Here is a 27,181-nt window from a genome sequence, read left to right as displayed (position 1 = left end):
TGCGTGGGGACTAGCAAAACACCTGTGCAGGGCTTTAATTGCCAGCAGTCGTTTCTCAAAATGTCAGTTGCTGGTTTATTTGTGTGTCCAATGAATTTCATATCTGAAAATTTGACAGAGCTTCCTCGTACCCTATATCTAACCTGAATATTGTGTCATTGAGACTCCCAGTCCTTGAAGTTTATGTATCCTGCAATAGAGAAGATGAAGCCAGTTAAAAGAGGGAGAAAATAATGCCATCAAGATAACGAATAAAGAAAATGAGCCTTGCAGCATGAGGCTGAATGCGTATTGACTGTGCAAGATCCTGGGAGCTCGGACTTGAGTTTCAACAATAAAGATGAACAGGAAAACCCGTAACTTGAAGTTTCTGCAACATAGGACTAGCCAGGACACATGTCAAATAACGATACCTAAATTAGAGGCCTGCCTGTGACAGGTAGGATGAAGTTAGTCCCTGAAGAAGGGAAGGTAAATGGGCTGAAGAGACTAAAAGCTCTGTTACGGCTGTGATGAACTTGAGCCAAGGTCTGGACAGCCTTGAAGAAGGTTTGAGAAAGACAACAACTTTAGTCTGGAAAGAGGTGAGCCTGGAGAAGGAAGGCCAATCTCAGTCACCTATACAGAAATGGCTGTTGTATTTCTGTTTAGGAATGACACTATACAGCAGAGACATGCTGTATTTTGTGAGTTTACCATTCTGCAAGTATTTTGGAACAGCACTCCCTAGATGTTACAAATTCAAAATTCAGTATTTGATTTTTTTCCCCTTATGCTGAATGTTTAACCCCACTTTTTATGCTTGGTTATTTATTAACACTTTGTAAACAAAGTGTTATTTATTTGCCTGTATCCTTCAGATTAGAATAGCTTATTTTTTTCCAAAATGGAAAAGCATCTATTGCTTTATATGTTATTATTGATTCCTGCCTTTGGATCATCAGACTTTTTGATAGCACGTTTCAGAAACATCAAGGTAAGTAATCAGCCATATGTGGGGCTCCCATTCTCCATAGATTAACTTCCTGCGATTTATCAGCTATCGGAGAGCTCATACAGTGCTGTCACTAGGAGGTTCGTGTTTGCTGGTATCAGCAAACACAAGATCAGACCTGGGACTCAATGCTTCAGGCACTTTACCTATAATCAGCCTCAGTTTTGAATCAGCTTTGAAGAAGATCTCCTATTTCTCTTTTTAAAGGCATCGCTTTCCTCCATTTCCTTTTCCCTCGTCATCATCACCTAAACATAGTGGTAAATAATTTAGTGGTCTTATATTTAGTTGTCTAAAACAATAGGTGCTGCTATAGAACTGACTACAGCACCTGTAAAGCAATACAAAATATCAGCGAAAAGATGTCTTCAAAATGTAGAAAGCAGAGATGTAAAATGACATGCAGAGGAACCTGTCCAGTCTCCAAATCACATGGTAGGAATTTTCTCCAAAGTTTTATGCCATGGCATAACACGGAATATATCTCTTTTCCTAGAAGGTGCCATGCTATTTTTGACTAGATCTCTGATTAAGGCAGTGCTTGCTGATTTTCTGCCTAATCTTACTCTGCTAAGTTGCAGGCTACTCTTCCTCACTACAATAGGTAACTACATCCCACGAAGAGTTAGAGGCAAATCTCTTTAGGGAGCACTGTAAGTCAGCAGACAGAACAGGACAAAGTGATTTATAGTCAATTGCTGTTGATTAGATTATGGCCTTAGCTGAATCCTTTAAAGGAAATAAGGCACCAAATAGTTATTTGAAAATCGGGATAACATATCTAACTTTTTGAAATCAGCTTGAGGTTTATAGCTGCAAATTAAAAAAGCCACAGATTCTTATTGTTTAACCATTATGTAGCCTGGATATAATGTGGTAGCTTTTTCCTCCTGATTACCATACTGTCTGTTGGTCTTTGTATTTCTTCTAATGCTAAAGCCTTTCTAAATGGAGAATAGCCAAAGCTCTGTACTATAGTCCATCTGTATATGCAAAACATTGCAGAAAAGAAGACTGATTCTTCTCCCAGTTACATCCCATTTTATGCAAATGTAATTTTGTTGAAATGGAGAAGATTGCTACATAGTGTGAAGTTACCCTCCATCCCAATCCCTATTTTAGCTCCCTTGAACAGATGATATGCCAGTGATGAAGTGATGAGCAATGAAGTATGGCTGGAACCGTGTCTGGTACGCAGCTGCTGATCTTTATGCTGTTAATGCTGCTTTTAAAGTCGTAGTCAGACACAACTGGCAGATCCAAGTCTGCTGAAAATTGATTGAAAATCCAAATCAAAATGCTTTAAGCCCACTTGTACGTCTTGTTCCTGTGCACGCAACTAATAAGGATGGTATTTTTGTTTTCCTAGATTAAAAACTACCACTAGGACTACTTATTCAAAGCATGGGTAGCAATGATAAAACCTTTCTTATATGACCCTCACTCTATCTGACAGTAGAGAAACTCCTACATAGGTCACAAGAAAGTTTTGTTTTCACAGCTTTAATTGCACTGAGATACCTGGGATGATGGGCTCCATAATGTTGTTGACAATTTGGAACTCATTTTCATGCCTTACTTCTCCCGTGTACATAGGGACGTATGCAACTACCTTATGCAGTGCTGTGAATTCCTGGAGGTCACTGCAAGTTAACAGTCCAGTCTTTGCCAAATCTTTTAGTTATGCAGTGTTTTGGTTTCCCAAACTGTAAAATCAGGACTTGTTTCAGCAAGTAATGTACTCGGAGCCCTCTTTCCCTTCCCTATTTTCTTAGGGGCTCAAATTTCATTTTTTCTTCTACTTTTCTCTCCAATTTCGATATATTGTTTGCACCCATATTCTTTGATGTTGCCACAACAAGACAATATTAAACACAAGCAGAATTTGTCACTGTTATCGAACTGAAAAAAAATTCTAATAGTGGGTACGCTAGTAAATATGTGGAATACTATAGAAATATTTTATCAAGCAACTGTAATTACATAAGTCATAGGATATTAAAATCTCAGTTTGTTCTAGAATTGCAGAAAGTGTATTTTTCATGGGCCACTATCACTTTCTGCCCACATAGGTTAAAATGACCTTGATATTAGTGAAGTTTCTATCTACGTCCAAGTGAATCATTAAGAATGTAAAGAATCAACTCAAGTGCAAAACCACTGATACCTTTCACTGAAAGATCTTTCTATATTTTCTTTTTCAAAGATAATGGCAGAGTGCACCCCAAAATAGGTACACAACCAGACCGAGACTCTTTCAAAACTACCACAGAACCCATAGTTCTGATACCGAACATGCACTACAGTTATTCTGTAAAAAATAAACACAGGTATTTTTTAATTTAGGAGGCCACAGTAAGAATTGCAGAATTTATCTGTATTATAACTAAAACTAAAAAAAAAAAAAAAAAAGAAATCTGTTCTTTATGTTCTGAAGCTGCTTGTAAGTCCACTTGAAGGAAGGGCTTGTACAAAACAAATTGATGTTTCAGAGAATTCCAGCTTTTCATTTCCTGGGATCCATACCACAGTTTGTGTTTTACAAGGGGAAATCATTAACTGTAATGACAACACAGATGCATCTTCTTTAGTGATGCAGTTTGCAAGAGAAAGAAAGTATCTTTCGTTAGACTGACGGATACAATCAGAAAAAATAAAGAGACTATCAGTCTAATAGGAGATCTATCTGTTGAGCTAATAAAAGGCATCACTTCCCTCTGCAGATCTTGCCTCGTGAGTGTTGTTAAAACATTGCAATGACAATGCCACTGCTTGCTCTGGTGTTAGGAGAGCTGGAACAGGAGCCATTCATTTGAACCAAGCATGGAGGAAAAAAGAGTAGAGAAATGGAGGTTGATTCTGTTCTAATAAAAACTACTTACGAGGGCCAGAGTCATAAATATGTCTTGCATGCACTGTCCTCAGCTACAGCTATGTTGTGGACATATTTAGCTACTTTGTTTAGTCTTGCATTTTCCATGCCCTTCTGTTTCTGCCAAGGGGAAGTATAGTTATTCCATGTAGCATATGGCAGCTTTACTAGGGAGACGTGCCAGACTCCCCACCACCATGTCAAGGCACTCTCGAGAGGTCAGAGATGACTTTTCAAATCACCTCTGCTAAGGGATAGATAGGTGTATCATCAGAAAGGAGGAATGAAAAAGCTAGGGCCATGGAGAAAGGAGAAGTAAGGTCAGTAGGGAAGATAATTTCAGTTTTGGAAAGGAAGGTTTTGAAAGGCAGGTACACAGACATGGGAAAGAACCATGTAGGTTTGTGAAACAGCAGAGAGGTATGCACAGAAATCACCAGTGTGGAGATAACAGTTTGAAATACAAATGTAGAGATGTGTACAAAAGTACACAGAGACTTTTTGGCCACAAAGACTCTCACAGAACCTGAGCAGCCTTGCTCAAATGCTTGCATTACCAAAGATTTTGTATAGTAAGTTGAGAAAAAACAAACAAAGCCCTCTGTGCTTCAGTTTCCCACCCGTAAACTCCTGGCTCTGAAAGGTTACTGTGTTAATAAAAGCCTTAAATGTATGTGAGATGTGTATTGGACTGCATATCTCTGTGTATTTGCCCCTCTGGTGGGCCATGTAAACATGAAAAGCCAGCTTGGCACAAAATGCAATCCATGAGGCTCTTAAAGCCAAAAGAGATAAGGAGTTTGCTGTTGAACTTACAGGAATTCACTTTGAAACAGCAGTTTTCCCTGACTTACGCAAACCACTATTTTAACATGAGACTATACATAGTATTTTTGTAGAGCTGTTATTTGCATCTGCTCTGGGAGCAAATACACACACAAAAAAAATTCTAGCAGTCTCTCTCTTTTTTTTAAATGCAGTCTTTCATAGTGGCCTCCTCTCCTCTCTGTGAGCCTGTTGAATTACGATCTTGTGTGTTCATGTTAGAAGACATTTAGGAGCAAGTCTGAAAGAGTTTAAGGATGGGTCTGCCTGATAATTTGGATGTGTGTAACTGGAACAAACATGCAAACTGTTTATGCTTTGATACAAATCCCTTTCTTCCAAAGGTAAATTAGTTTGTTTGAAAAGACAAAAAATATACCAAGAAACCTGAAAATGGGAATTCTCAAGAACAAAACATCACTCTCAGGACTTAAAAGATGTTCAGTTTTTACTTAGGTGGCAGCATGCAGCCAAACCATACTCAAGGAAGCAATATGAAGCAGGTTTTAGTGTGTGTTCTTCAGTCTCAGGGACATTTAAATGACACCATGCATTCAAACATTTCCCCCACCTCATTTCTCAGGCTGTCCATAATTATTTTTCAGCTGAAAGGAGAAAACTTCCTCCTCGGTGTCACTTGAGCAAAATACAAAATCGGCAATGTTCACAATTTAGCTTAGCTTTCAAACCTCCAGTATTTAAGGTGCACTACTATCAAATCACAACCAAAAGATTCACCAGGGCTGGGAATGCTATAAGCAAAATTACGCCTGCTCTGAATGCCTTACTTGCTCCTCCCTCAAACTTCTGCTAGATCTTTATCTGAAACCAGACCCAATTTTTACAGCTTCAAAATTACATGCAATATATTGCAATGACAAAAAGATGAATCAGGCTTCAATTTACTAGTAAGGACCTTTCTCAAGCCTGCTTCCTCTTGGAAAATTTCTTTTGACTTGGAAGCAGAAAACAACTGCATAGATGCTAAGTAATTTATTTCTAAATGCAGCTTTCCTGCCTTAGTCATGAGCCTTTTTTCTTTATTTTTTCTCTTTGCAGAAGCGAAGTGCTGATAATGACTTGGTGAGTAGTCTTCCTTTTTATGAAAGCTTGGTTTTGCTCAGGCTACTGTGAAAGATTCAAATAATAGTCAGAAGAAGATACTTACTGTGTTTACAGCATGTTACTGTGAGCCCAGTCTGAGCAAACTGATATTTCTGAGTACGTGTGACAAAGGGAGTAGCCCCGAGTTGCTTGTTTTAGGCAATAGGACTAACTGGACAGTTCTGTTCCAAGCTCTGATGGAAATTCCTGCAGAGACAAAGAGAACAAACAAATGATTTTTAACCTCATGGAGTATTTTAATAAATAGCAAAACCTGTTTGAAGCCATCTCTGTATCTCTAATAGAAATCCATTTTATGTTGCTTTAATTATTTCTAAGGAAGGTGTGAACCCTGTTCTCTGAGACTGCTTTCGCTTGGTACCTGGACTCCACTTCAGCAATGCTTAACTGCCTTGATTGTGTGGAGACCTCCTTAAGCAACCAGCCTGAGATCAGGCCTAGCATAAAAATCACAAGGTTTCTTCCAATGCTGGTTTTGCTGCAAGCAGCAAACCTTGTTGCTGCAGAGTTGCCTGAAGAGTCATGTCCGTTGTTACTGATGCTTTTATATAGTCTCCAGAAACCCTGCACCTGAGCATTCAAAGAAAATAAATATTGCCCTACTCATTTCCTTGCTTAAGGAGAATGAGCCCCAGTTGTCAGTTGACCATGAGAAAATTGAAAATTACATAAAACAGAATTTGGAGTCCATCTGGAATTGCTTAGATCCCTTTGTAACAAGATGACTCTCTGCTCCAAGAGTCATCTACTCAGCTGGTAGTAGCAGTCACTAATATAGCAAGGCAGCTGTACTTCGTTGTGCTGTCTCTCTGACTAGCCATAAACAAAACTCAGTCTCAGTAAAGAGAAAACCAGTTCTTATAAAGACAACGTGTCTCCTCTGCTGGTAACATTTTGTTAAATAAGTTATAGTTATGATTCATGGAATAGCACAATAATGGAAATATTACAGCTACCTAAGGAAACACAGTTGTGCCCCAATCCTTATGAACATGGTTAGTTCTTTTCTCTTAGGCATTGGAATGATGGAATGCTGTACAGCAATTTCTTTTCAAAAATGTCATTATGGCTGATTAAAAGACAATAGTGTAACAGTTCTTTTGTCATTTTTCAATCTACAGGTTGTCAATGGTATAGAAATCTCTAGCATGAAAATTGATAGTAAAATAACTTCCCGATTTGCCCACAATGTCATCACCAGTCAAGCTGTTAATCGTGGAAATGTGCACAAAGAAGTCGTCTTTGATGTTGAGCTCCCTAAGACAGCCTTCATTACCAGCTTCAGCATGTGTGTAATATCTACAGTATTGTTAGAGTAAACTAGAAATCTGTGTGAATGTAACTGGGGGAAATTGAACTAGAATGTTTATTTTTACTTTGCTACTTGATAGATTTATAAATGTCCCCTGGGCAATTTTTCAGTGCTATTAACTAAACATGCAAGATATTTGGGGATATTCAAACATTGCTATATCTATAGAAAAGATGACCAATACATCATCATCATGCCTCTAAGGGAATGGAGGATCCTCTCTGGGGATCCATTCACATTTTCATAACTACCACTTATTTTACTCTGGTGTTATCAAACCAGAAATGTTCCATTACCTAATTTCGCTGGTGGCATTATAGCTTAACTTATTTCTTCATTTTTAGAATTGTATTTGACTATAACAGCCAAAAGCAGAAAAAAGACAGGAAATAGAGGAAATTATTCTCTACATTTGTATCTTTAGTTGGAATAATATGCAATTTGCACACAATTATAAGGCTTATCTTATTTAGTTTAGATCTCTCCATCTCTGCTAGTCACACTATGCCTGTTTTATTTTCAGTGAAAAGAAACAGTCACTTTCAAGACATAGTTAATCTACTTTAGGCTAAAACTTTTATTTTAGGATGAGTTCAATCTCATAAGAGAAATGCTTATTTAATAGTACCAAGTTTAAGAACGAAATACGCAGATGTAGACAGCTACATTTGGACAGATGAGTCTCATCTAGAGAGTCACCTTGCTGTTACATAAAACAAGATGACCAAGCTGCTAAAATATAGGAATTTGGTAGGTATAAATAGTGTTGCTATCAGACCAGGTTTGATCTAATTTGTTTTCAGGAAGAAGAAAGAATTATTTTAGCTTCTCTGAGATACTGACCACAGAGCTCTTCATTTCAGGTGAACTCACTGAGAAGGGTAGCTGGTTTCTACTTCATAGAAAGTGCTCAAATCCTGGCAATACCAGGTTCCTGAAAGTCCTTTTTAGCAAACCAATCAATAAACAGAAAATTGGCTATTAATTTTTGATGTATCAATGCAAGCCATTCAACTAAACTAGGTATTTATTCTGCCTCTAGGACAATTGATGGTGTCACTTACCCTGGAAATATAAAGGAAAAAGAAGTTGCAAAAAAGCAGTATGAGAAAGCTGTTTCACAGGGACAGACTGCCGGTCTTGTCAAGTAAGAATGCTGTCTTGCATGGCTTCCACACCATAATCCTATAGCAAGTCAGGAGATTGGTAATATCTTGCTGTGGCATGTTTCTGAAGTTTATGTTTTATAGGTCACAAGAACCATGGTTAAATTATTGAGTTATTGTAGGATAAATTATAAAAAAGGAGATACAACTTCTGACAACTTGGACTATATCTGCAGTTATGGAAAGACTCTTTCTGCAACTTTTACTGATTGTGTATGACCTGCTCCTGTGATTAAGCACAGTGGCCAACTTGAATAAGTTCTATGCTGTTTGAACACAGGTTTAGCAATAGATCGAAAAAAATCACATCTTCGTTACACTCCTCTATGAAACTTATACTGCACCAAGCCCCCCAAGCAGTAAATATTGCGAAAGAGAATAAAGATACTATTTTTTCTCATCCACTTAACAAATACAGGGCTTCAGGAAGAAAGACAGAAAAATTCACAGTCTCAGTCAACATTGCAGCAGGCAGTAAAGTCACTTTTGAACTCACATATGAGGAACTGCTGAAGCGCCAGTTGGGAAAATATGAGATGTTCATCAAAGTAAAACCAAAGCAGCTTGTCAAAAATTTTGAGGTAAATGGCAAATTGTATTAAATGTAGTACTTCAGCTTAAGAGATGACAAAATTCTGTATGTCTGTTGAAAGTAGAATACCATGGTCATTCCCATTGGCTCACAGATGAGTTGAAGACTCACGATAATATTGCTAATGAACTGCATGGGAAGGCTCCACCAGTATGCTTTATTGCAGGTTTTTATTCATAAGCCTGAGAGGCTGGTTCAACTACTACACCTCCAAAAGAAACCATATACTGAAACCTGAAAAAGCCATTAAGATGCCTTGGGGCAGAATAAGAGACTAATAGCTCTTTCATAAATGCCTTCATAGCATAACATACACCTTTCTCACATCACCATGAAACTACATTGAGTGAAATTGCAGGTCTACATACACGACATTCTAGAATACTATGGCTTGCGTGTGCCAAAACTTGTCTTTGATTGCTTCTATCTGCCCTGCTAAAATCCAGCGGTAGGGCAAAGTGTTTCTCCTGTGTATGACCAGAAAATGCTATGTTAGAATCATTACAAAAGACAACATATGTAAGAGTTTTTAAAGCATTATTTAAAACACATGACAAAAAGACATGCTAAAATATAGGTCAAAGGTGGGCATGGCTTACAGCTAATGGCTGGGTCATATTTCTGAAGGACTTGAGTATTTATTTGACATTTGCCAAAATTCCAGTAGCTAGTTTTCAAACTTCTTATATTTCTATAGATATTTTTCTGTTTTTAATTTTGTTTTTAACCTCTGTGTAGAAAAAGGTACATGTTGTTTGGCTAATGGCATGTCTGATACAGTAGCAGGTTTGGACTTCCATTTTGAATTACAAAAGTAATTTTCTTTTGCTTTTAAGAAAATCTCTATTTCACAACCACAATTACCTGATGATCCTCCTGTAAATGGCTATCTTGACACATTGCACACTAATCAATAACAATGAATTTTCAATTAATATTTCAGATCGAAGTAAATATCTTTGAGCCCCAAGGTATCAGTGAGCTGGAAGCAGAAGGAACATTCATCACCAATGACCTGCAAAATATCATTAGAAAAACTTTTTCAGGGAAAAAGGTACAATAACTAGTGGCATTTTTAATTTATTTATTACAGTTATAACTCTGAAATAATGATGTTGGTGCAAAAGTACTGTATTGGCTAATAATAGAAGTGGGAGGGAAAGGAAAAAAAGAAGAGAGAAAGAAAATGCAGTAAAGCCTTGTCTGTACCAATGAGCTCTGAATTCCAAGCTAATGAGCCGAAGGCCATCTCTGTTCCATTCAGAAGCCACATAGCTGTGTTAGCATGGTGCTGTACACAAACTACTAGGCTTTGTCCCTCAGTAATAGCTACAAGCCTAGATACCAATTGGAATATTCCTGCAGAAGAACTAAATCAGTAACACGCAGTTTTCTAAAGTATAGAGGTGGTAAGAGAAGCCCTAAGGCACAGACTGCCTAACAGCCCTATCAAAGGTATCATTCAGGCTAGAGGGCTGAACCAAGGCAGATGAGAAAGAAAAGATATGAACAGAGCTCTGTGTAGCAGTCTCCATACTTCACATTTCAGTAAGTTACCCATCAATAAATATATAAATAAGTATGAATACAAACTAATACCTAACGTGATAAAACAGATTATTCTAATTTCTTTGAATATAAATATACAGGTCTAACATAAATGTAAGCTTCTTTGTGTTCTGTGGAGAGTTTTCAGCTATCAATATTCACATCTAATGAAGCCTTTCCCCCTCCCAACCCCAGGGGTATATCTCTTTCAAACCAACTCTCGATGAACAGCGAACCTGTGCAAATTGCTCCCAGTCTCTCCTGGATGGAGATCTTACTGTAAGATATGATGTGAAGAGAACAGCTCCAGATAGTTTGCAGGTAAATTTGACAGCTGACAATTTTGAACTGTTGGATAGCTTAGCATGCGTATTAACTGTCAGGGAGCAGCGAGCCCTGGCCGCTCCCTAGAGGATGGAAAGCTGAGTGTGATAATGTGGCTGGCAAGGCAGGTGCCTCTCCAGCATGGACCAGCCCCACAGTAGGACCAGCCCCTGAGCAAGGCAGACCCAGAGATGGTAGTCAGATTCAACCAAGAATTCAGCTCATCAGGCAAGTTTGTGGTGATAAGGTCCAAGGTCAAGCCAGGAATGCAAAACGGTGAGTCAGGATCAGGTCCAGTGACAGTAACCAAGGTCAGACAGAGTCCAGTGATCTCTAGGCTTTAGTGTTGAGGCAGGTCCAAGGTAAAGCAGGGAAGTCAATCTGCAAGTCAGGATCCAGATCAGTGGGGTCCATGGCAAGGTACAGGTATGGCTGTAGCACAGCTAGAGGCAGGTACTCCCGCAGTGTAGCTCAGGCAGGGACTGAGGGCCCAAAGCTGAGCTTAAATGAAGCTGCTGGGCCCATGGGCAGAGGATGTCAGCCCCAGGTGAGGCTGGTCAGGGCAAGTAAGGCCTGTTAGTGCACTCAGGGCCTAGACACTAAATGAAAGCCATTTCTTTTTGTCCATTTTATCTTTACAGCATATTGAACCCATTATTTTTTCTGCATTTTATCTTTATTTTTCAGATTGTCAACGGCTACTTTGTACACTTCTTTGCACCAACAAATCTTCCAAAGTTGTCCAAGAATGTTATTTTTGTAATAGATATTAGTGGCTCAATGTCTGGAAGAGAAATACAACAAGTAAATTATTACATTAGTATAATATCCCAATGGAACGGCTGCTGGTCAGGTGGAGGGGACCTGATGACCTCAACAGAACATGTTGCTAAAGCTGTAGCAGATGTTTTTGTGCTGTGATCTTGCTGATGCTCACTACCAAAAGTACTAGTTTGAAGTCTTAACATAGAACAAAATTCTGTACATTTAGGTTATATTTTACTTATTTATGTATTTTATTATTTCAAAATACTGGGGTAAAATCTTTTCAGAGGGTTGTCTCACAGATGCTGGACAGTTCCCAAATTAAAATGTATATGCACTATTATGTGCATTATGTATGTTATTCATTCTGTCTCCTCTGGGAAGCAACTACTCTTTTCATAGTTAGGACTCTTCATTCTAATTTAATGCTCAAAACTTTCAATTTTTGGTGCTACACTGAAATATCCACACTTGCTTGCTTATGATCTCCTTTACCAACCTGCAGCTACCCTTTCCCAACCCTTTCAATTTGCCATGCCAGCTTACATCAGTGTAAGCAACGATCTGGGATACGAGACCTGATTTTCCTCTCAGCTACACAGATTTACCAGATGTAACTGCAACTTGCTGATTTCACTAGGGTTACTCTGAAGTAGACACAAGGACTAGCAAGGACAGAATCAAGCTCATAATTTTGCATGACATACTGTTAACACCCCCCCCCCAAGAGACTAATCATGTAAAAGCTGCAAGCATCCATTTCTTACCAGTTGAACCCATACTAGTTTAATCCATTTAAATCTCTTTGCTTTATAGACAAGAGAAGCACTTCTGAAAATCTTAGATGATATTAAACATGATGACTTCTTCAATTTCGTACTGTTTGGTAGTGAAGTACACACCTGGAAAGAAACTTTAATCAAGGCCACTCCTGAGAATTTGGATGAAGCAAGGAAGTTTGTTCGGAGCATTGATACTGAAGGCAGTAAGTACTTCACTGGATTTGCAAATAGGTAGGGTTGCTTAGTTAATTTGCCAGTTCAGTCTTTGAACACATTACTATAGCTTTCATCCAAGAATTAAGGGTTATTTAAGAAGCACTTACTGTCTTGGGGTTCTGTCCTTCAGGAAAAGAACTGAGCAGCAGACAAGTTTTAAGGAGAAGCCACAAAACCTGTTCCTAAATAGTGCATGTGAATTTACCAAACAGAGGGGTCCCTATTAAGAAGAATTAGAAATTGATGGATGCATCATTTGGATTCTTCCCACTCACATTCTAAAACACCAGGCAATTTTGCACTGTGCTTCTAGGAGCAAAGCTAAATTTTCTAATCACCGACGTAGTTTAAGGAGTGTGTCCCTGAGGCCACCTGTGGGTGTTCAGGCATGCCGTGGGGGAAGGGGTGGAAGGGAACTTCCAGGACACACAGCTTTAGAGTGTATTCCAAGGTACACTTGCCTGCGGTGTGGACAGGCCTTATGCCTTCTGTATCTGTTCCTCCACATATCCCCTCTTCCCTTATTGCAGCATCAAGCGAGCAGCTCTGACAGGTGCTAGGTTCCTTCCTAAAAGGGCCTCAACACTGTCTCCACATAGGCAGTAAGATGTGACAGGCCAGATATTGAGAGCAAGCAGCTAGTAAGATGGATCAAGTCACCCATCTGATCGGAAGCTGTAGTTTCTTGGGCAGATGGGAAGCATCTGGGATCTGTTAGATCCAGTACAATGGAGAGGGTAAGGACTTGTGCTGGAGAGCAGCACTTTGTTATGAAATATCCCGCTGTCAGATCAGATTAAGCATATTGTGCTAAGGTACGAGCATCCTAAACGGACTGTAGTTCCTCTTTGGGAAGAAGCAGTTTAACTCTCAGGAAAAAGTTTCCAGTGGCCACAAATGGTATTATATCCTGCAACACAATCAAAAAAGCGTATCTTCTACACTGCAAAGCAGTGACAGTCTTGGAAGCTGTTAATGACTAGCTTCCCCTAAAGAGACTTCACCTCTAACAGACCCCAGTAACAGAATATGCACATGATGTATTGCTTCTGCCTGTTAGCTGCACAAAGGCTGGTCACAATTTCACCTTTCATTACATGACATCTATTTTTCTTTATGTTTCCAGAGCCAAACTGCTTTTATATCTAACCATTCCCCCTGCTTGCAAACCTAAATCTTTCATCTTCATATTGTAATACACTCTCATTAGTTTCCAGTGTAAAATGGTCCTAAATTTGACCATCTGTGTTGAAACCAAATTTCTGTGTCTACCTCACAGTGACAAATTTACATGGTGGTTTAATGAGGGGAATTGATATGCTGAATGCTGCTCATGAAGGAAACCTTGTGCCCGAGAGAAGCGCTTCTATAATTATCATGTTAACAGATGGCCAACCAAATGTAGGTAAGTTCCTGTTCGATGAAATAATAAAACAAATGAATTAGACTAAGGAAAAATGCTCAATTAAAATTGGCCGCCATCTTTGACTTGTGGAGGCAAAGGCCTGATTTTTTTCATGATTTAGATGCCACTACACCAACGCCACACCACTAAAGCAAGTCTTTGATAATGCCTCTTAAAAAATCTAAATATGAAAGCAATAGGAAAATCAAGTGTAAAGCCCATTTCTTTCTGGTTTAATGCAGGCATATCAAACACTGGGGAAATTCAAGCACTGGTAAAAAAAGCCATTGAAGGAAAATATCCCTTATATAACCTTGGTTTTGGCTATGGTGTTGACTATAACTTCTTGGAGAAGATGGCAGTGGAGAATAAAGGATTGGCCCGCCGGATTTATCCTGACTCTGATTCAGCTTTACAACTTCAGGTACAATAATAACCCTTTAAATTAGATCAGAGATATATTAATTCAGGTATCTATGGAGACATTTTTATTTTGAAATAATCAAAAAGCCCAGAGTGTAATCTGGTACTGAGACGCTCGGAATCTGCTGTAACCAGAACATTCATTGCATTTAATATTCTCCTTCTCTTGTATAAGCAGAAAGTGGAATGACCATAAAAGGGAGATGCCCTGGTCTATGGAAGAGGGTTAAAAATGTGGCATAGAATGACACAAGGCATGGTTCTGAAGGGCACCTTGGTGTGTGCCACACCTGTCCAATGCAGATAAGCACAATTGCTGCAGTCAATATGTCTCCCATAGCTCACAGATCATGTAGTTAATGTCATGTCAAGAGAAGAGAAGAGTGGCAGAGCTTAAAGACTCTAGATACCCTGTCTTTCGGGACTTACTGCAAGCAGGTGTATCTCACCATACTTCTGAAGCATTTTATGGTCGTATAAGGAATGACACCAGGTACAGGCAGTGTAGAGTTGAGTTTTGGCTGCCCTCATTCCATTGCCATCTATTGGAAAAATGACCAAAGAATTTGGATACTGGACTTCACTGCAAGCTCTGCTTAGTCTCCTTTGGCTTATGCTATCATTTCAGTCTCTTGGGAATAGGTCTAGAAACTTACTTTTATCAAATAGGGGGGAGTTTGGGACTTCTCTGATGTACGCCACCATCAACACTGATGTAACCCATCATCCACGGCACGTTGTTCTTGGATATTTTTCCCCTTTCTCTTACAGTTAATGAAGAGTTTGTATGTCCTTTCTCATTTGCATTGTGTATATATTTTTAGGCTTTTACTCTCTGAGATTTAACTGGGTATTTACTTATTTCTTATAAAATACACTTTCAGTTTTGGTTGTTAAGATAGCAAGATATTCCTGTGTGTAGATCTAACTATGAATTAAAGAAACAACCATTATTTAAATATTTTCCCTTTTTTAAAATCCTGTAGGGTTTTTATGATGAGGTGTCCAATCCTAAGCTCATGGATGTGGAGTTAAACTACCCAGAAAATGAAATATCTGACCTAACTAAAAACAATTTTAAGCATTTCTATGATGGGTCTGAGATTGTGGTGGCTGGGCGCTTTATAGACCCTAACCAGAACAGTCTGACCGTAGATGTGAAAGGTGAAGGTGTAAGTATGGATTTCTTTAACAGATTAAGGTATTTCCTTGCTATGCAAAATGTCTGAATGTTTAAGAGTTCAAAGCTGGCAATACTTGCAAAAAACATTTACACTTGTGCCTTTACCTCGGTGAAAGGCTGTATTACTGCGTATTTGACAAAGTAAATGCACCAAAGGCATTGCTTTTAAAGGTGTAAGCTACTGGCCCAAGTCACGCAGTTATGCTAGGGTCAGTCTGGAACAACTTTGTATGGTGTGACTGAATTAGCTTTGCTAATAGATTTTTTTTTCAGTTTGGTCTCTAAATGCTCTACCTGGCTCTTTCAGGAACTGAATGTTCAGTGTTCATAGAAAAGAGTCTTTATTGGGTGGGGAGAATTGATGGACAAACCAGCTGAATATTTGAAATGCCTCCCTCTCAAAATAGAGCTCTTTAATATGAACCAAGTGATCTAAATACCTCTTCGGATCTGGGTTTTACAGTAATATTTCCCCTAGTATTCAAGAAATGTAACACAAACATATTATTTCCATATAGAGAATCATATTATCATAAATCCTGTGAAATGCATACATGCACTGTGATGTATTAAATATATGACACTAGATATATTTCAAATACAAATGCTGTATTATCAGTATGTTAGCCAGCATACCTGTTTGTGCTCTAACATATTCCTATATAAAATAGTCATTATAATCAAAGTACCTTAAAATCCTAGCTAGCCAAATTCTAATGAATCAAAATGCCACATGTATTTGGAAACTGCATGATGTTCCATAGTGTACACTTCGCAGAAGCCATGGAATAAAGATACTGATACAACATTGAAAATTTTGTGGGCAAATGCTTGCAGCTGAGTAAGACCAGAACGTTCTTCAATTTAGAAAGGTTTTCACATGTGAAGGCCTTGATTTTGGAAGATTCTGCAAGTCCCTGAATTCTTATGATGCACAGAAGTTTCCTTATTTCTAACAGCCTGATGACACCCTGTCATTTACTACGCAACAAGATGCTGAACAAACGGCTAAAGCTTTCCGAGAGCAAGAATACATATTTGGGGATTACATTGAAAGGCTGTGGGCTTATCTCACCATTGAACAACTACTGGAAAAACGGTAATTATATCTAGAATAACATCTTCTGTGAAAGGATTAGGCAGTTTGACTGTTGCAACTTTTAAGATGTGAACATCCAATTCAGAACTACTTCACTGTTTTTACTCATCGTCAACCTGAGGTGCAAATAAGAAATGAAAAAGAAAGGTAAGAAAAATCTCCCGACCTCTTCCCCTCCCTACCTCAGTAATCCCTTTTCAAATTGCAAATCAATTTTAAATTATCACAAATATATAGCACAGTTTTGCCAGCTCTTAGGTATCCAGCAGAATCAGAACTGCTCTTAGAATGCAACAAATATTCCCTCTTGATAAATCAGCTGCAGAGAAATGACTTCAGTTTCAAGAAAGTTATTTAATCCAGAGTTCAGTGAGTGATTTAGCAACCACTGATGCTCGGAGTTTCTCCCTACATTCAGCATTTCAGCTACAGGAGAAGAAAAGAAGAATCTTACAGACGAAATCCTGGATCTCTCACTAAAATACAAGTTTGTAACGCCACTGACATCCATGGTGGTAACAAAGCCAGAAGACTATGACAATCAAGCTGGGATTGCTGATAAACCCACTGAAGGTATACGCATTTTCACAGTTTTACTCTATTAGAGAAGCCAAGTGTTCCTTGGATATTCCCCTACAGAAAGGCTGTTATGTGGGGCACAGTTTTAAATATGTATCTGAAAAATTTACTTTCCAAACCTTGCACATGTGTGGTTTATGCAAGATTACTTTTCACCATGAGCCTCACTTCCACCAGATCATCTTTCATTACTAACTCACACATGCAAAATACTATAAATACAAAATCAGTGTATATAAAAATAATTGTATAAACTATTACACCAAAAAGCCAAGAAATATTTCTCATCTAATATTCAGCTTAGTTCACATCACTTTCTTTTTCATTTTTCCACATATTTCAGCTTAGGGCTAAATGTAGTAATATCTTTCTGCATGAAAAGGGAATATACCCATAAGATCTTCCTGGTGCAGGATATCAGATTGTAAAAAAAAAAAAAAAAAAAAAAAAAAAAGGAGATTATATCTGTAAAACACAGTATTTATATATATTGCAGAAAGCAAAGTAATTCTGTTGAAATTGCAGTTTGTTCTCATCTCCTTTGGTACTTTGGCTAATTATTAACTTCTTGCTCAGTAAATCACTGTTTATGCTTGGTCTGTATGTATCGAGTTTTATCAGTAGGAAAATATGGAATTGTAACATACTGAAGAGACATGGCTGAATCATCAAACAGTATACTTTTTTTTTTTTAGAATACCTATTAACAGTGTTACAATCCATGCTATTTAATCATATGACTGAAACTTTACATTTCTCTTTTTCTCTTTTTTATTTCTTATCCATCCATGGTAACAGCTGAAGGTATGTATGTTTCTTATTAAATTTACCTTATATTTCTGCCTGTTGGAGATGGGTTTCATACATCATTTATTTAATCTATGACATACTAATTTCATAATAGTCTGGGTAAATAAAGACTGTGTTGGATTACATTAAAACCTTTTCAGATAGATAATCTTGTAAATAACATTTTCAATGTTAAAAGGCTCTTCCCACCTCTAAAAGTTGCAGTGTCCCGGCATCACAACATTCAGGCCCAATACAACCAAGTTACTTTCCAGGACTAGTCCCATTGACTCCCAAATACCTGTGTGTAGGAGATTCTCCATACAGAGAGGTCTTCACTCTCACAAGGAGAGTGATTGTTGCTTTTTCAGCACAAAGTCCTTCTTCAGACTCTGCTCCATTGTTTCAGAGGTAAAAAGAGCAGAAGACTAGAAAACTATAGGAACAGGTGGGTGAGTCTTACTCACTTTCTAGTAGTATAGTACAGTTTAGAATAAAATGACACAAAGCCATGAGAGTAGGAAGAGGTGATCCTGCCCCCTTGGAGATCCCTTGGGACAAAGCAAACCTCATGCCTTTTGAGAAGCATCATTTTTGCTGAAAGGTAGGGGTCTGCATTATGCCTGTTCATCATGCAGTGTTGACTTCATTCACGGTTTGCTTTGCTGCAGTAAAAAAACTAAGTAAATGGTTTTGACTAAGTTTGACTTTTTAAAATATCTAGAAATTTATACATAATTACAAGATTTGGGGATTATTTGGGGTTGGGGGGTTGGGCTGGAAGGAAGAAAGAGTAAGCAGGAGAGACTGTCATTTATTCTTTCTAGCCTCTAAAATAATGTATTATTTTATTTACAGCGAGCAGTCCCCCAGATGTTTCCCATGGTAAGTCATATGTTTGAATTTCTGAATGAAGCAGCATCTGTCAAAGGAAATTGATTCAGACAACTGAAATGATTGGAGAGAAAGAAACTGCTTCATCTGGCTTTACAACTGTATTTAACAAATGATACCAAATTGTGCTAAATGCTAAAAGCATGCTTAAAGATTGAACAATACCAGACTGGAAAAATTTTCAGCTAAATAGCCTTTAATGAGTAAATGCCAGCTGATCAAAGTGACTTCTTTCCTGAAACCTTTTTCCTAGATACAGGGCACAAACTTGAATTTGGATTTTCCTAGGGATTATACACAGCACAGGACTATGATAGCAGCATCTCTGGCTAAGTTAATGTATTCAGCTATTCAGTAATGTATGAAAAGAAGAGACAGATTGCTGCTTGGGCCTTTCCTAGAAATGGGAGAGCCAAGTTTTTGTTCTGGAGATTAGTGTCTCTCTCTCTCTCTGTGTCTAGTTTTCTCAAAAGTCTTTGAAAAGTCTTAGGTTCATTCTGGCAAAAACAAATATCAAAACCTGAGAAGTTTTCAATGGATGGTGGTGTTGCATTTCTAACCAGACTTTCTGATAAAAATCTGAGACGTTTGCATTCTTAGAGATACATTACTTGGGCTCTGTGGAAACCCTCAAAGCAGTCCAGTCTACGAAAGAAATATGTGTCTATCCAGAAAATTTTGCTTGATTTAAAAAGAACACAAACTGCCATTCCATGGACTATATGTTTTAAAACTAGGATAGAATTAGCAATTTAGCCGTCATATTAACTTGCTGTCATCTTACATGGATGGTGCAGATAGTGTGTAAGCATTCCATTTTGATGTTATTTTTTCTAACAGTTTTTATTCTTCATTCCCCACAGCTCTATTACCATCTTACACGTATGCACCAAACCCTACATGGTATACTAGTGGTGAGTTAGTTTTGAATAGTTTGAGTTATATCTGCTTAGAAGAAAAACTACAGAGGATATTTAAGACTAAATTGCACCATTATTGTCAGTCTTTTAGAAATTCCTTTCCACAAAAGCAGTCATTTTTGCTCCCAATGGGCTAGTATTTTAATTTACTTTAAACATTGCTTTTATATGTATATACATATATATATATATATAAACTAGTCACTGAGATTATTTACAATCATTTTTTTAGTCCTCTTTCCCATTGCTAAGCTTTGTAATAGTAACTGGCTATTCTCTGTCCAAATAGATTTCCTGCCCTCACTAGTACTTTCATTGCCCTCAAAGATAAGCACTTAAAATAGAGTTGCCCATCCTGAACCCACATACCAAATCTTGAAATGGTCCAGAGTCACAGAATGTGTGTCACATACCATGAGGGGAAGAAGGGTATGCTTCACTTCAGTGGTAGCAGCTTCCTTGGGACCTCACCACTCCTTTAGAGGATGGACTTGTGTGGTGACCAGCTGCTGTTGGTCTCCAGCATCAGCAGATTCACTGCCACAACATTAGTGCTCATGCAGAACTTTGAGCTTGTGCAGCACTATGCAAATACTAGTCATTTGCATTTACAGTTGATGGAGATCCACACTTCATTATATCCGTGCCACAAAAAGAAGATGCCATTTGTTTCAATATCAATGAAAACCCGGGTGCTGTGTTAAATTTAATAACTGATCCAGTTACAGGTGAGTTTTTCATTTTTAAAATATAGTAAATGAGCATACTTATAACTAAATATCTTGCATTTAAAGGTCATTTCTCTCTTTTTATACCGTGTAAGCTATTTTTCCAGCAAAGTTAGTAGGCGTTACTATAACTGTGGTAGGTACCATTAGCATGACAGCGTTTTCACTTCTTGGAGCAAAATGAACTTTTTTAACCTTGCTTGAAAACCACTGTGAGAGCTGAGAGGTGTAACTTGTTTCAGTGAATGGAAGTAGAAGAAATAAAATAATCCTTAGGTTGCCATTTCATGGAGTACCAGGCAAAGAGAGAGTGATGGCACAAAGGCTGTTTGTACCCATCACAGAATCTTTGTGCAATGTGGAAATAATCAGTTATTTTCAATAAGGTGGTTGTCTTCTTTGTGGAAATCTACAGGACAGCCCCCATTGTTTTATTCCTTTACTGTACTTTGGCACAAACACACAAAGTAATTCTGATGTACTGTTTGACTTGGATTTGTTTCCTTGAACTGTTGTTAAATTGCCATTGGTTGATCAGGTCCTATCTCTAAAGTGGCATTTTACATTTCCTTTTTATATTAGGTATCATAGTCAATGGAGAGCTTATTGGTGATAAGAGAGCAAACAATGATTCTAAGATCCAGAATACTTACTTTGGAAAACTTGGCATTACAAATAAGCATCTGGATTTAAGGCTGATGGTAACTCCTGAGAAGATCACAATTCAGAATGGTAATGAAAAGACAGGTTTCACCTGGCTTGACTCAGTCAACTTGCAACAGGAAGGGTAAGGCTTACAGAAAGAATATGAAGTTCCTGTATTACTTTTTAATTTTTTTTTTGTTGATCAGTAATATACTTTTAAGATACGTTGTCTGAGTATAGAAAAGAAACTGGTTCTTGCTGGGTTCTGTTCTCTACTTTGTTGTACAATTGCTGAATTCATAAATTCATAAATTTCTCTCCTTGAAATAAATAACAGCGAAATTTGCTAATTTTCTATTAGTATGGCTCAGGTAAAACTAGATTTGGCATCATGCTTAATGCAACAGTGACTAGCAAACCCTTAAGGGATAAATTTAGACATAGGATGTAGTTTGTCAGACAAAGACAAAATTATGTGTTGCAGCCAATCTCCATTCTAAGAAATGGAAATCATGATATAATAAAATAGGAACAGTTTGTCATGTGAGCAGGTATTTTTTTTCATAAGACTTATCTATTGTAGAATCATTTATACCTGTGCAAAACAAGGTTTAAAAAATGACAGTACCTCCTCCTCCTTTGCATTGTTGTTGTGTACTTGGAACACAATCATCTTCTCAAAGCATGAAACTGCAACAGAAAGAGCACAAGAGCAAAACTGTCATTCATACAGGATACTTACTCTTTTTTATTACGACAGCCACGTTGATGATATCACTAAAACAATCAGAAGCAAGTTGTCTTTATCCTAGCACTAACCTAGACAGTTTAGGAGTTGACCTAGACAGTGCAGGAGTCAGCTTGTCTGAAAAACAAAGGGAAAAAGTGTCAGGTAGTATCCAAGAAAAGAAGTGATGGCTTTATCAACAACATTTTTATTAATGAATATGAGTTACTGTACCTAAATGGCACTAACCTATCTGTGATTAACTGTGCTGTTACAGGAGTAGTTTTGGTAAAGACATTTTGCTGAAAGATTTAAAAGTAAGGTAGCCTTTTGCAGTATAATTTGGTTTGAATCTTGATTTGTCCGTGAGCACATAGATTCACACAGACCAAGCTAAACAGTGGAACCTTTATTTCAAAAGGCTCTGGGCAATTTATAAAGCCACGCTTGTTTTTTGGACGTGTTTCCTTTCTCCAGTTCCTTTTCGTTGCTGTTAACTCTGTGGAACAAAATGCCCTAAGTCAGCTTTTTCTTTTTCCCTCAGTTTCACTTTGATAATTAACAGAAAAAAAAATCTGGTGTTCTCAATGGGCAGCGGTGCCTCCTTTGTTATTGTTTTGCACCAAGTATGGAAGAAACATCCTCTCCACCAGGATTTCTTAGGACTCTATACATTGGACAGTGGTAAACTATCTAAACAGACCCACGGATTATTAGGTATGACTTCAGTTAGCATTTTGCTTTTCGTGCTTTTGCATTCCTTAAGACTATGTAATTTGTAGACACAGTCTTGTACTTAGCCTTTCTGCACAGAGATAGGGGATGGAACTGAGATGACGTTGATTGACTATATTAAGATTTCCGACAAAACATTCTGGGCTAGACTTTATACAGTATATTTTCTTAAATTCCGCTGCTGCTGCATATATCACTAGCATCTTTAAACCCCTTTATCTTGCTAAATCCCATCTCCAGATTATTTGTTTCTTATTACAGCAGCCCTCCAGGTCCTTGGATGGCTTGATCTCTCATTTCGGCTTATCACCTTTCTCCTAAGTACAAGCACTCTCAGAAAATGCGTTTGTTTGTTCTTCAGTCAAAATTTGCCAAATCTTAGTGCATCCATGTAAGAAAAGAAGTTGTTAAGGTGCATCTTGATTTGCTAGCACACATTAAAATCACAAAATGCCTTGTAGTTTCTAGGATTTTCCTCACATTAGCTAACTTGTTCCTTATTCTGATAGAAGACAAGGCTGGTAATTGAGGGATGAAAATTTTGACTCCATTAATCATATTTTCTGCCAGCGTAGTGGGTTTTATGGTCTGCATTCCCTGCTGGAAAATACTGATAGCTTTCACAGATAACAGCCATTTTTTTCTTTTGCCTTCCAATTTTCTCTTACAAAATTAGGGAAGGGCAGCAAACATTCATATTGGGTCAGTAAGTTCACTCACTGTGGAAAATAATGAACTTCTGTGAAGTTACTCTTCCCAAGCCTGGTATGCGCTTTGAGATCTGAGGAGAATGAATCTAAGGTGTCCGTGGCAGTACCTGTTAGGTCCATGAATCATAGGGAATGCTGTAACAAAACAGAAAAAGAGCAGAATAAAGATGGAATGTTAGGATTATATAAGGATATCTTGAAATATTTGTAAGAATGGGAGACAAAAAGACTAATTTTACCGTGCTCTTGGAAGTTGGAACATTCATCCGGATTATACCATAGGCTTGTGTTCAGCCTTGCATGAAAGTGGTATTTGAGGGAACTTGGAAACAGCAGGGGCATGTAGAAGTAAGTTCTGGGGTTTTTTGTTTGTTTGTTTTAATGCATGCAACATGCCTGAAATGGTAATATTGGCTTCTATTTTTAGGACAGTTTTTCCACCCCATTGACTTCACCATACTTGAAATCCATCCTGGGTCTGATCCCAGGAAACCAGATGCCACAATGATTGTTAAAAACAAAGAACTGACAGTAACAAGGTAATAAAAAAAAGAAGAAAAATCAAGTTTTTAGCACAGATTTGGCAAAGATTACCTTATCACAGCATTGTTTCTGCTTCAAAACTTACATTACTGTATTTCCTATTTTAGGGGATGGCAGAAGGATTACAGAAAAGATCCGAAGAATGGCATTGATATTCCTTGCTGGTTTGTTCATAACAACGGAGCTGGGCTGATAGATGGTGTTCACACAGACTATATTGTTTCCAGTCTGTTTTAAGTAACTACAACTTCCTCTTATATCATGTGTGTACAGAATATTTTTCTGAAAGAATAATACTTTTCACTGCTGAAGGAGTATTAAAATATATAAGCTTACCATGTTTGACAGTACCAACACGTGACAGATTCTCAAAAGACAGTCTTACTGTGTGATCAAATCTTGAGTGCTAAACAGCTATTCTGCTTGTGAGTGAGATATCACTCATCCCCTAAAATATCCTTGTTTTACTGAATTAATTTACTAGTTTTAAAATTCTGATTTATAATTCTACTATATGACACAATAGAAACGTTCTATTCAATTTTAAATTAATAACTGAGTGTCATGAATGATTTAAATAAAAACATCAAAACTTAAAGCTTTGTTCCCTTATTCCAGTGACTATCAGTGTTTTAATGCCAGTTTCACAAACCACAGGATGCCAGATGCATTTTGAAATTCAACACAACAGAAGAAGAGCTGACAGACCACAACATATTTCAGGATAATCCATAAATCTGTAGTACTTAAAACCACATGATGAATTGACTGCATTTTGCTGAGTGTTGGTATAGTGCCTGAGACAGCTGTTAGCAGTGTGGTTTGAATCCAGAACTTGTGTATCTTAATATTTTAATTTGAATATAACTTTTGAGTGGCTCATATCTTTATAAATTAGTGAAATACCACCAACTCCAAACAGCAGTTAGCTTTAGTTGGTTGGTAATAGCTGTCTTGTGGACTTTTTTTTTTTGAAGGGTGTTTGGACAAATTCCATTACTGTCTTCCAGTAAAATTCCTTCCTCCACTCCCATAAAGGAATTTACGTATGTATTTGAAGGCAAAATGTGTCCCATTTATTTATATATTCATTTTTTTTATTAGAAGACATTAGAGGTATTATGCAAAGCAAGCTATTAGTTCTAAAGCAATAATAAGCAGATTTCTGATTTACTTGGAGTTTTGCTTTAATCAAATCAGACATAACAAGACAATTGTAGTCTTATATGATGAAGTAGAAATTTTCCCTTATATTTATAAGACAAGGAGGGAAAGTCAGTGTGTGGGAAACTGGAGTGCACAAAGCATGTGAAGAAAAAGGAGTGTAGTGGGGGAAAAAAAACAAGAGTCGACATAAGACATGATAGGAAAAATTGAAATAACAAAGGTAGAGGTGAACAAAAATGCAAAGGGACTATCGAACAGGAGTAAAAGAGGGTAAAAAGGCATTTATTGCTAAATTTATGGGAGAGGCAGGCCTTTTCCAGGAGTAAAATGCTTTATTGTAAGCATGAGTTTATACAAACAGAAAACTCGAACAGAAAAAATCAATTCTTACAGGGTCACGGTGGCGAGATAGCTCTGCCTGTGCAAAACTGGACAAAAATGATGAAAGAAAAACAGTCGTTTTCTACAGAAAGTAACAAGTTACTGAAAAATGGGAGGAAGGCAGGGAGAGAAACAGGAAGGGGTGGGGGAAGACCAAATAATTGTTGAAACCAGTTAGATAAAAATCTTATTCTTGCCTTCCGCTGATACAATGCCAGTTAAGAGGAAACAGTGTGAGATAGGAAAGAAAAAAAGCTTAGACAGAACTTAAATATGGGAGGAAGAAAGGAAGAGGAAAAATGGTTTATTATACTGTATAATCTCATCAAGATTACAAATTATAGAAAGCAAAATACTCATTACAGTCCTGTGTCTGCTTTCAGCTTCTATTTAACAATGCCTTTGTAGGAAGGGAAAGAAATGCAGGAAACGAGAGGCCCGGCAGGGCTTGGAAGGGCCAGGGAAAGGGTAACTAAACAATGAATTGAGTAAGATGCAGTTCACGCAAAAAGCGTGCAACGTAACATACTTACAAAGCGAAAAGCAAACCTTTCTGGCAGACCAGAGCTGGGAGTCGCGGCCACTGGGCGTTTCGGTGACGTAATGCTGTTGCAGCGAGGACGGGTCCCCGTGGGACACCGCTGAGCACCTCTCCTAAGACAGGGAGGTAATTCTGCTCCATCAGTGCTGGGCAGGCCGTGGGTGCAGGCCCCTGCCCAGCTCTGGGTATAGCTGTAATGCAGTGCAGACAGATTGGATGCAGTCCAGAGGATAGGAACAGCTTTGAGAAGAATTTGCGAAAACAGTTCTGGGCTTAGGCTGGGGGGGGAAAAAAAAAAAAAAAATCTGTGTAACAAGTTGCTGTGAGGAAGGCTGGCATCCATTTTTCTTCCCATCCATCGAGGTTAGCAGGAGACATAATCTGCTGCTTTGCAGCAAGGGAGAATTGCATTAAAAGAGCAGCAGCTACCTAGGGCTTTTGGGGAACTTCCATCATTACAGGTTTTAGTGGGCAAGGGAAAAGAAGAGCTCTCAGGAGTGGTCTATGCGCATATGAGCCTGGCTGAAAGGGGACTGGAAGGAAGATGCCCTCTAGCCCTACCGTGATTTCAATGCTATTTGCTGTCCTTGCCGGCAGCAGGAAGGTGGAGAAGGGAACATATAGGTGCCCTGTGACTGAGAGCAGGGAATTTTTAATTTGAAGTCACTCAGCTGATACAAGCCAGCGTCAGCCGCATATAATTCAAATACTGAGTTAATTATAACAGAAATAATCTCCTGCTTTTTAAATTGGTAAGCCTATTTATGATGTGGCAAAGTAAGCAATCTGGTGTTTTGCGTTTCCGAATTCCCTGTTGTCTGGCATGTAATTTGTCCAGCCGTGCATCCAAATCTGTATCTTCCCTTGAAAGCACAAGCAATTTGCATAAATATATCACAGTATCGTGTCTACTAAAAAGCAGGCCTATAATTACAGTTTGCCTTATCTTACTGGCTTTGGCTAGAAGTTGTCTCTGTATTAATACATTACATTAATACAATGATGCTTTTCTAGTTATATATTACTGGCATGATAGAAAAAGCCTTACAATGCTGGCACTGGACAGCATACTTTCGAATTCAAAGATATAGAGGAACTGAAATTCTAAAATACAAAATGATTTTGAAATCAAAATTCATGAAAAAATTTGAAGACAAACTACACGTTGCACTTTATGGGCACAGAGGCTTC

At 38.0% G+C, this 27,181-nt stretch overlaps 1 protein-coding gene across 1 annotated transcript; it reads left to right on the top strand.

The window, feature by feature from the left end:
- Positions 1–841: 841 nt before the first annotated feature.
- LOC112986183 (inter-alpha-trypsin inhibitor heavy chain H3-like) lies at positions 842–24,199 on the top strand. Its single transcript, XM_064518682.1, is given in 20 exon segments — positions 842–976; positions 5,751–5,774; positions 6,938–7,104; positions 8,171–8,275; positions 8,713–8,875; positions 9,830–9,940; positions 10,630–10,755; positions 11,446–11,562; positions 12,340–12,508; positions 13,801–13,926; positions 14,169–14,350; positions 15,336–15,521; positions 16,492–16,631; positions 17,050–17,247; positions 18,865–18,874; positions 20,412–20,541; positions 21,124–21,328; positions 22,458–22,630; positions 23,786–23,897; positions 24,009–24,199. Coding segments are annotated over 20 exon segments (2,664 nt in total). The 5' UTR covers positions 842–886; the 3' UTR covers positions 24,139–24,199.
- The last annotated feature ends 2,982 nt before the right edge of the window (positions 24,200–27,181 follow it).

Source organism: Dromaius novaehollandiae, chromosome 12 (genome assembly GCF_036370855.1).
Source record: "Dromaius novaehollandiae isolate bDroNov1 chromosome 12, bDroNov1.hap1, whole genome shotgun sequence".
Taxonomy (NCBI): Eukaryota; Metazoa; Chordata; class Aves; order Casuariiformes; family Dromaiidae; genus Dromaius; species Dromaius novaehollandiae.
Note: the sequence above shows the minus strand (reverse complement) of the source record. Positions and strands in the feature narration are given on the sequence as shown.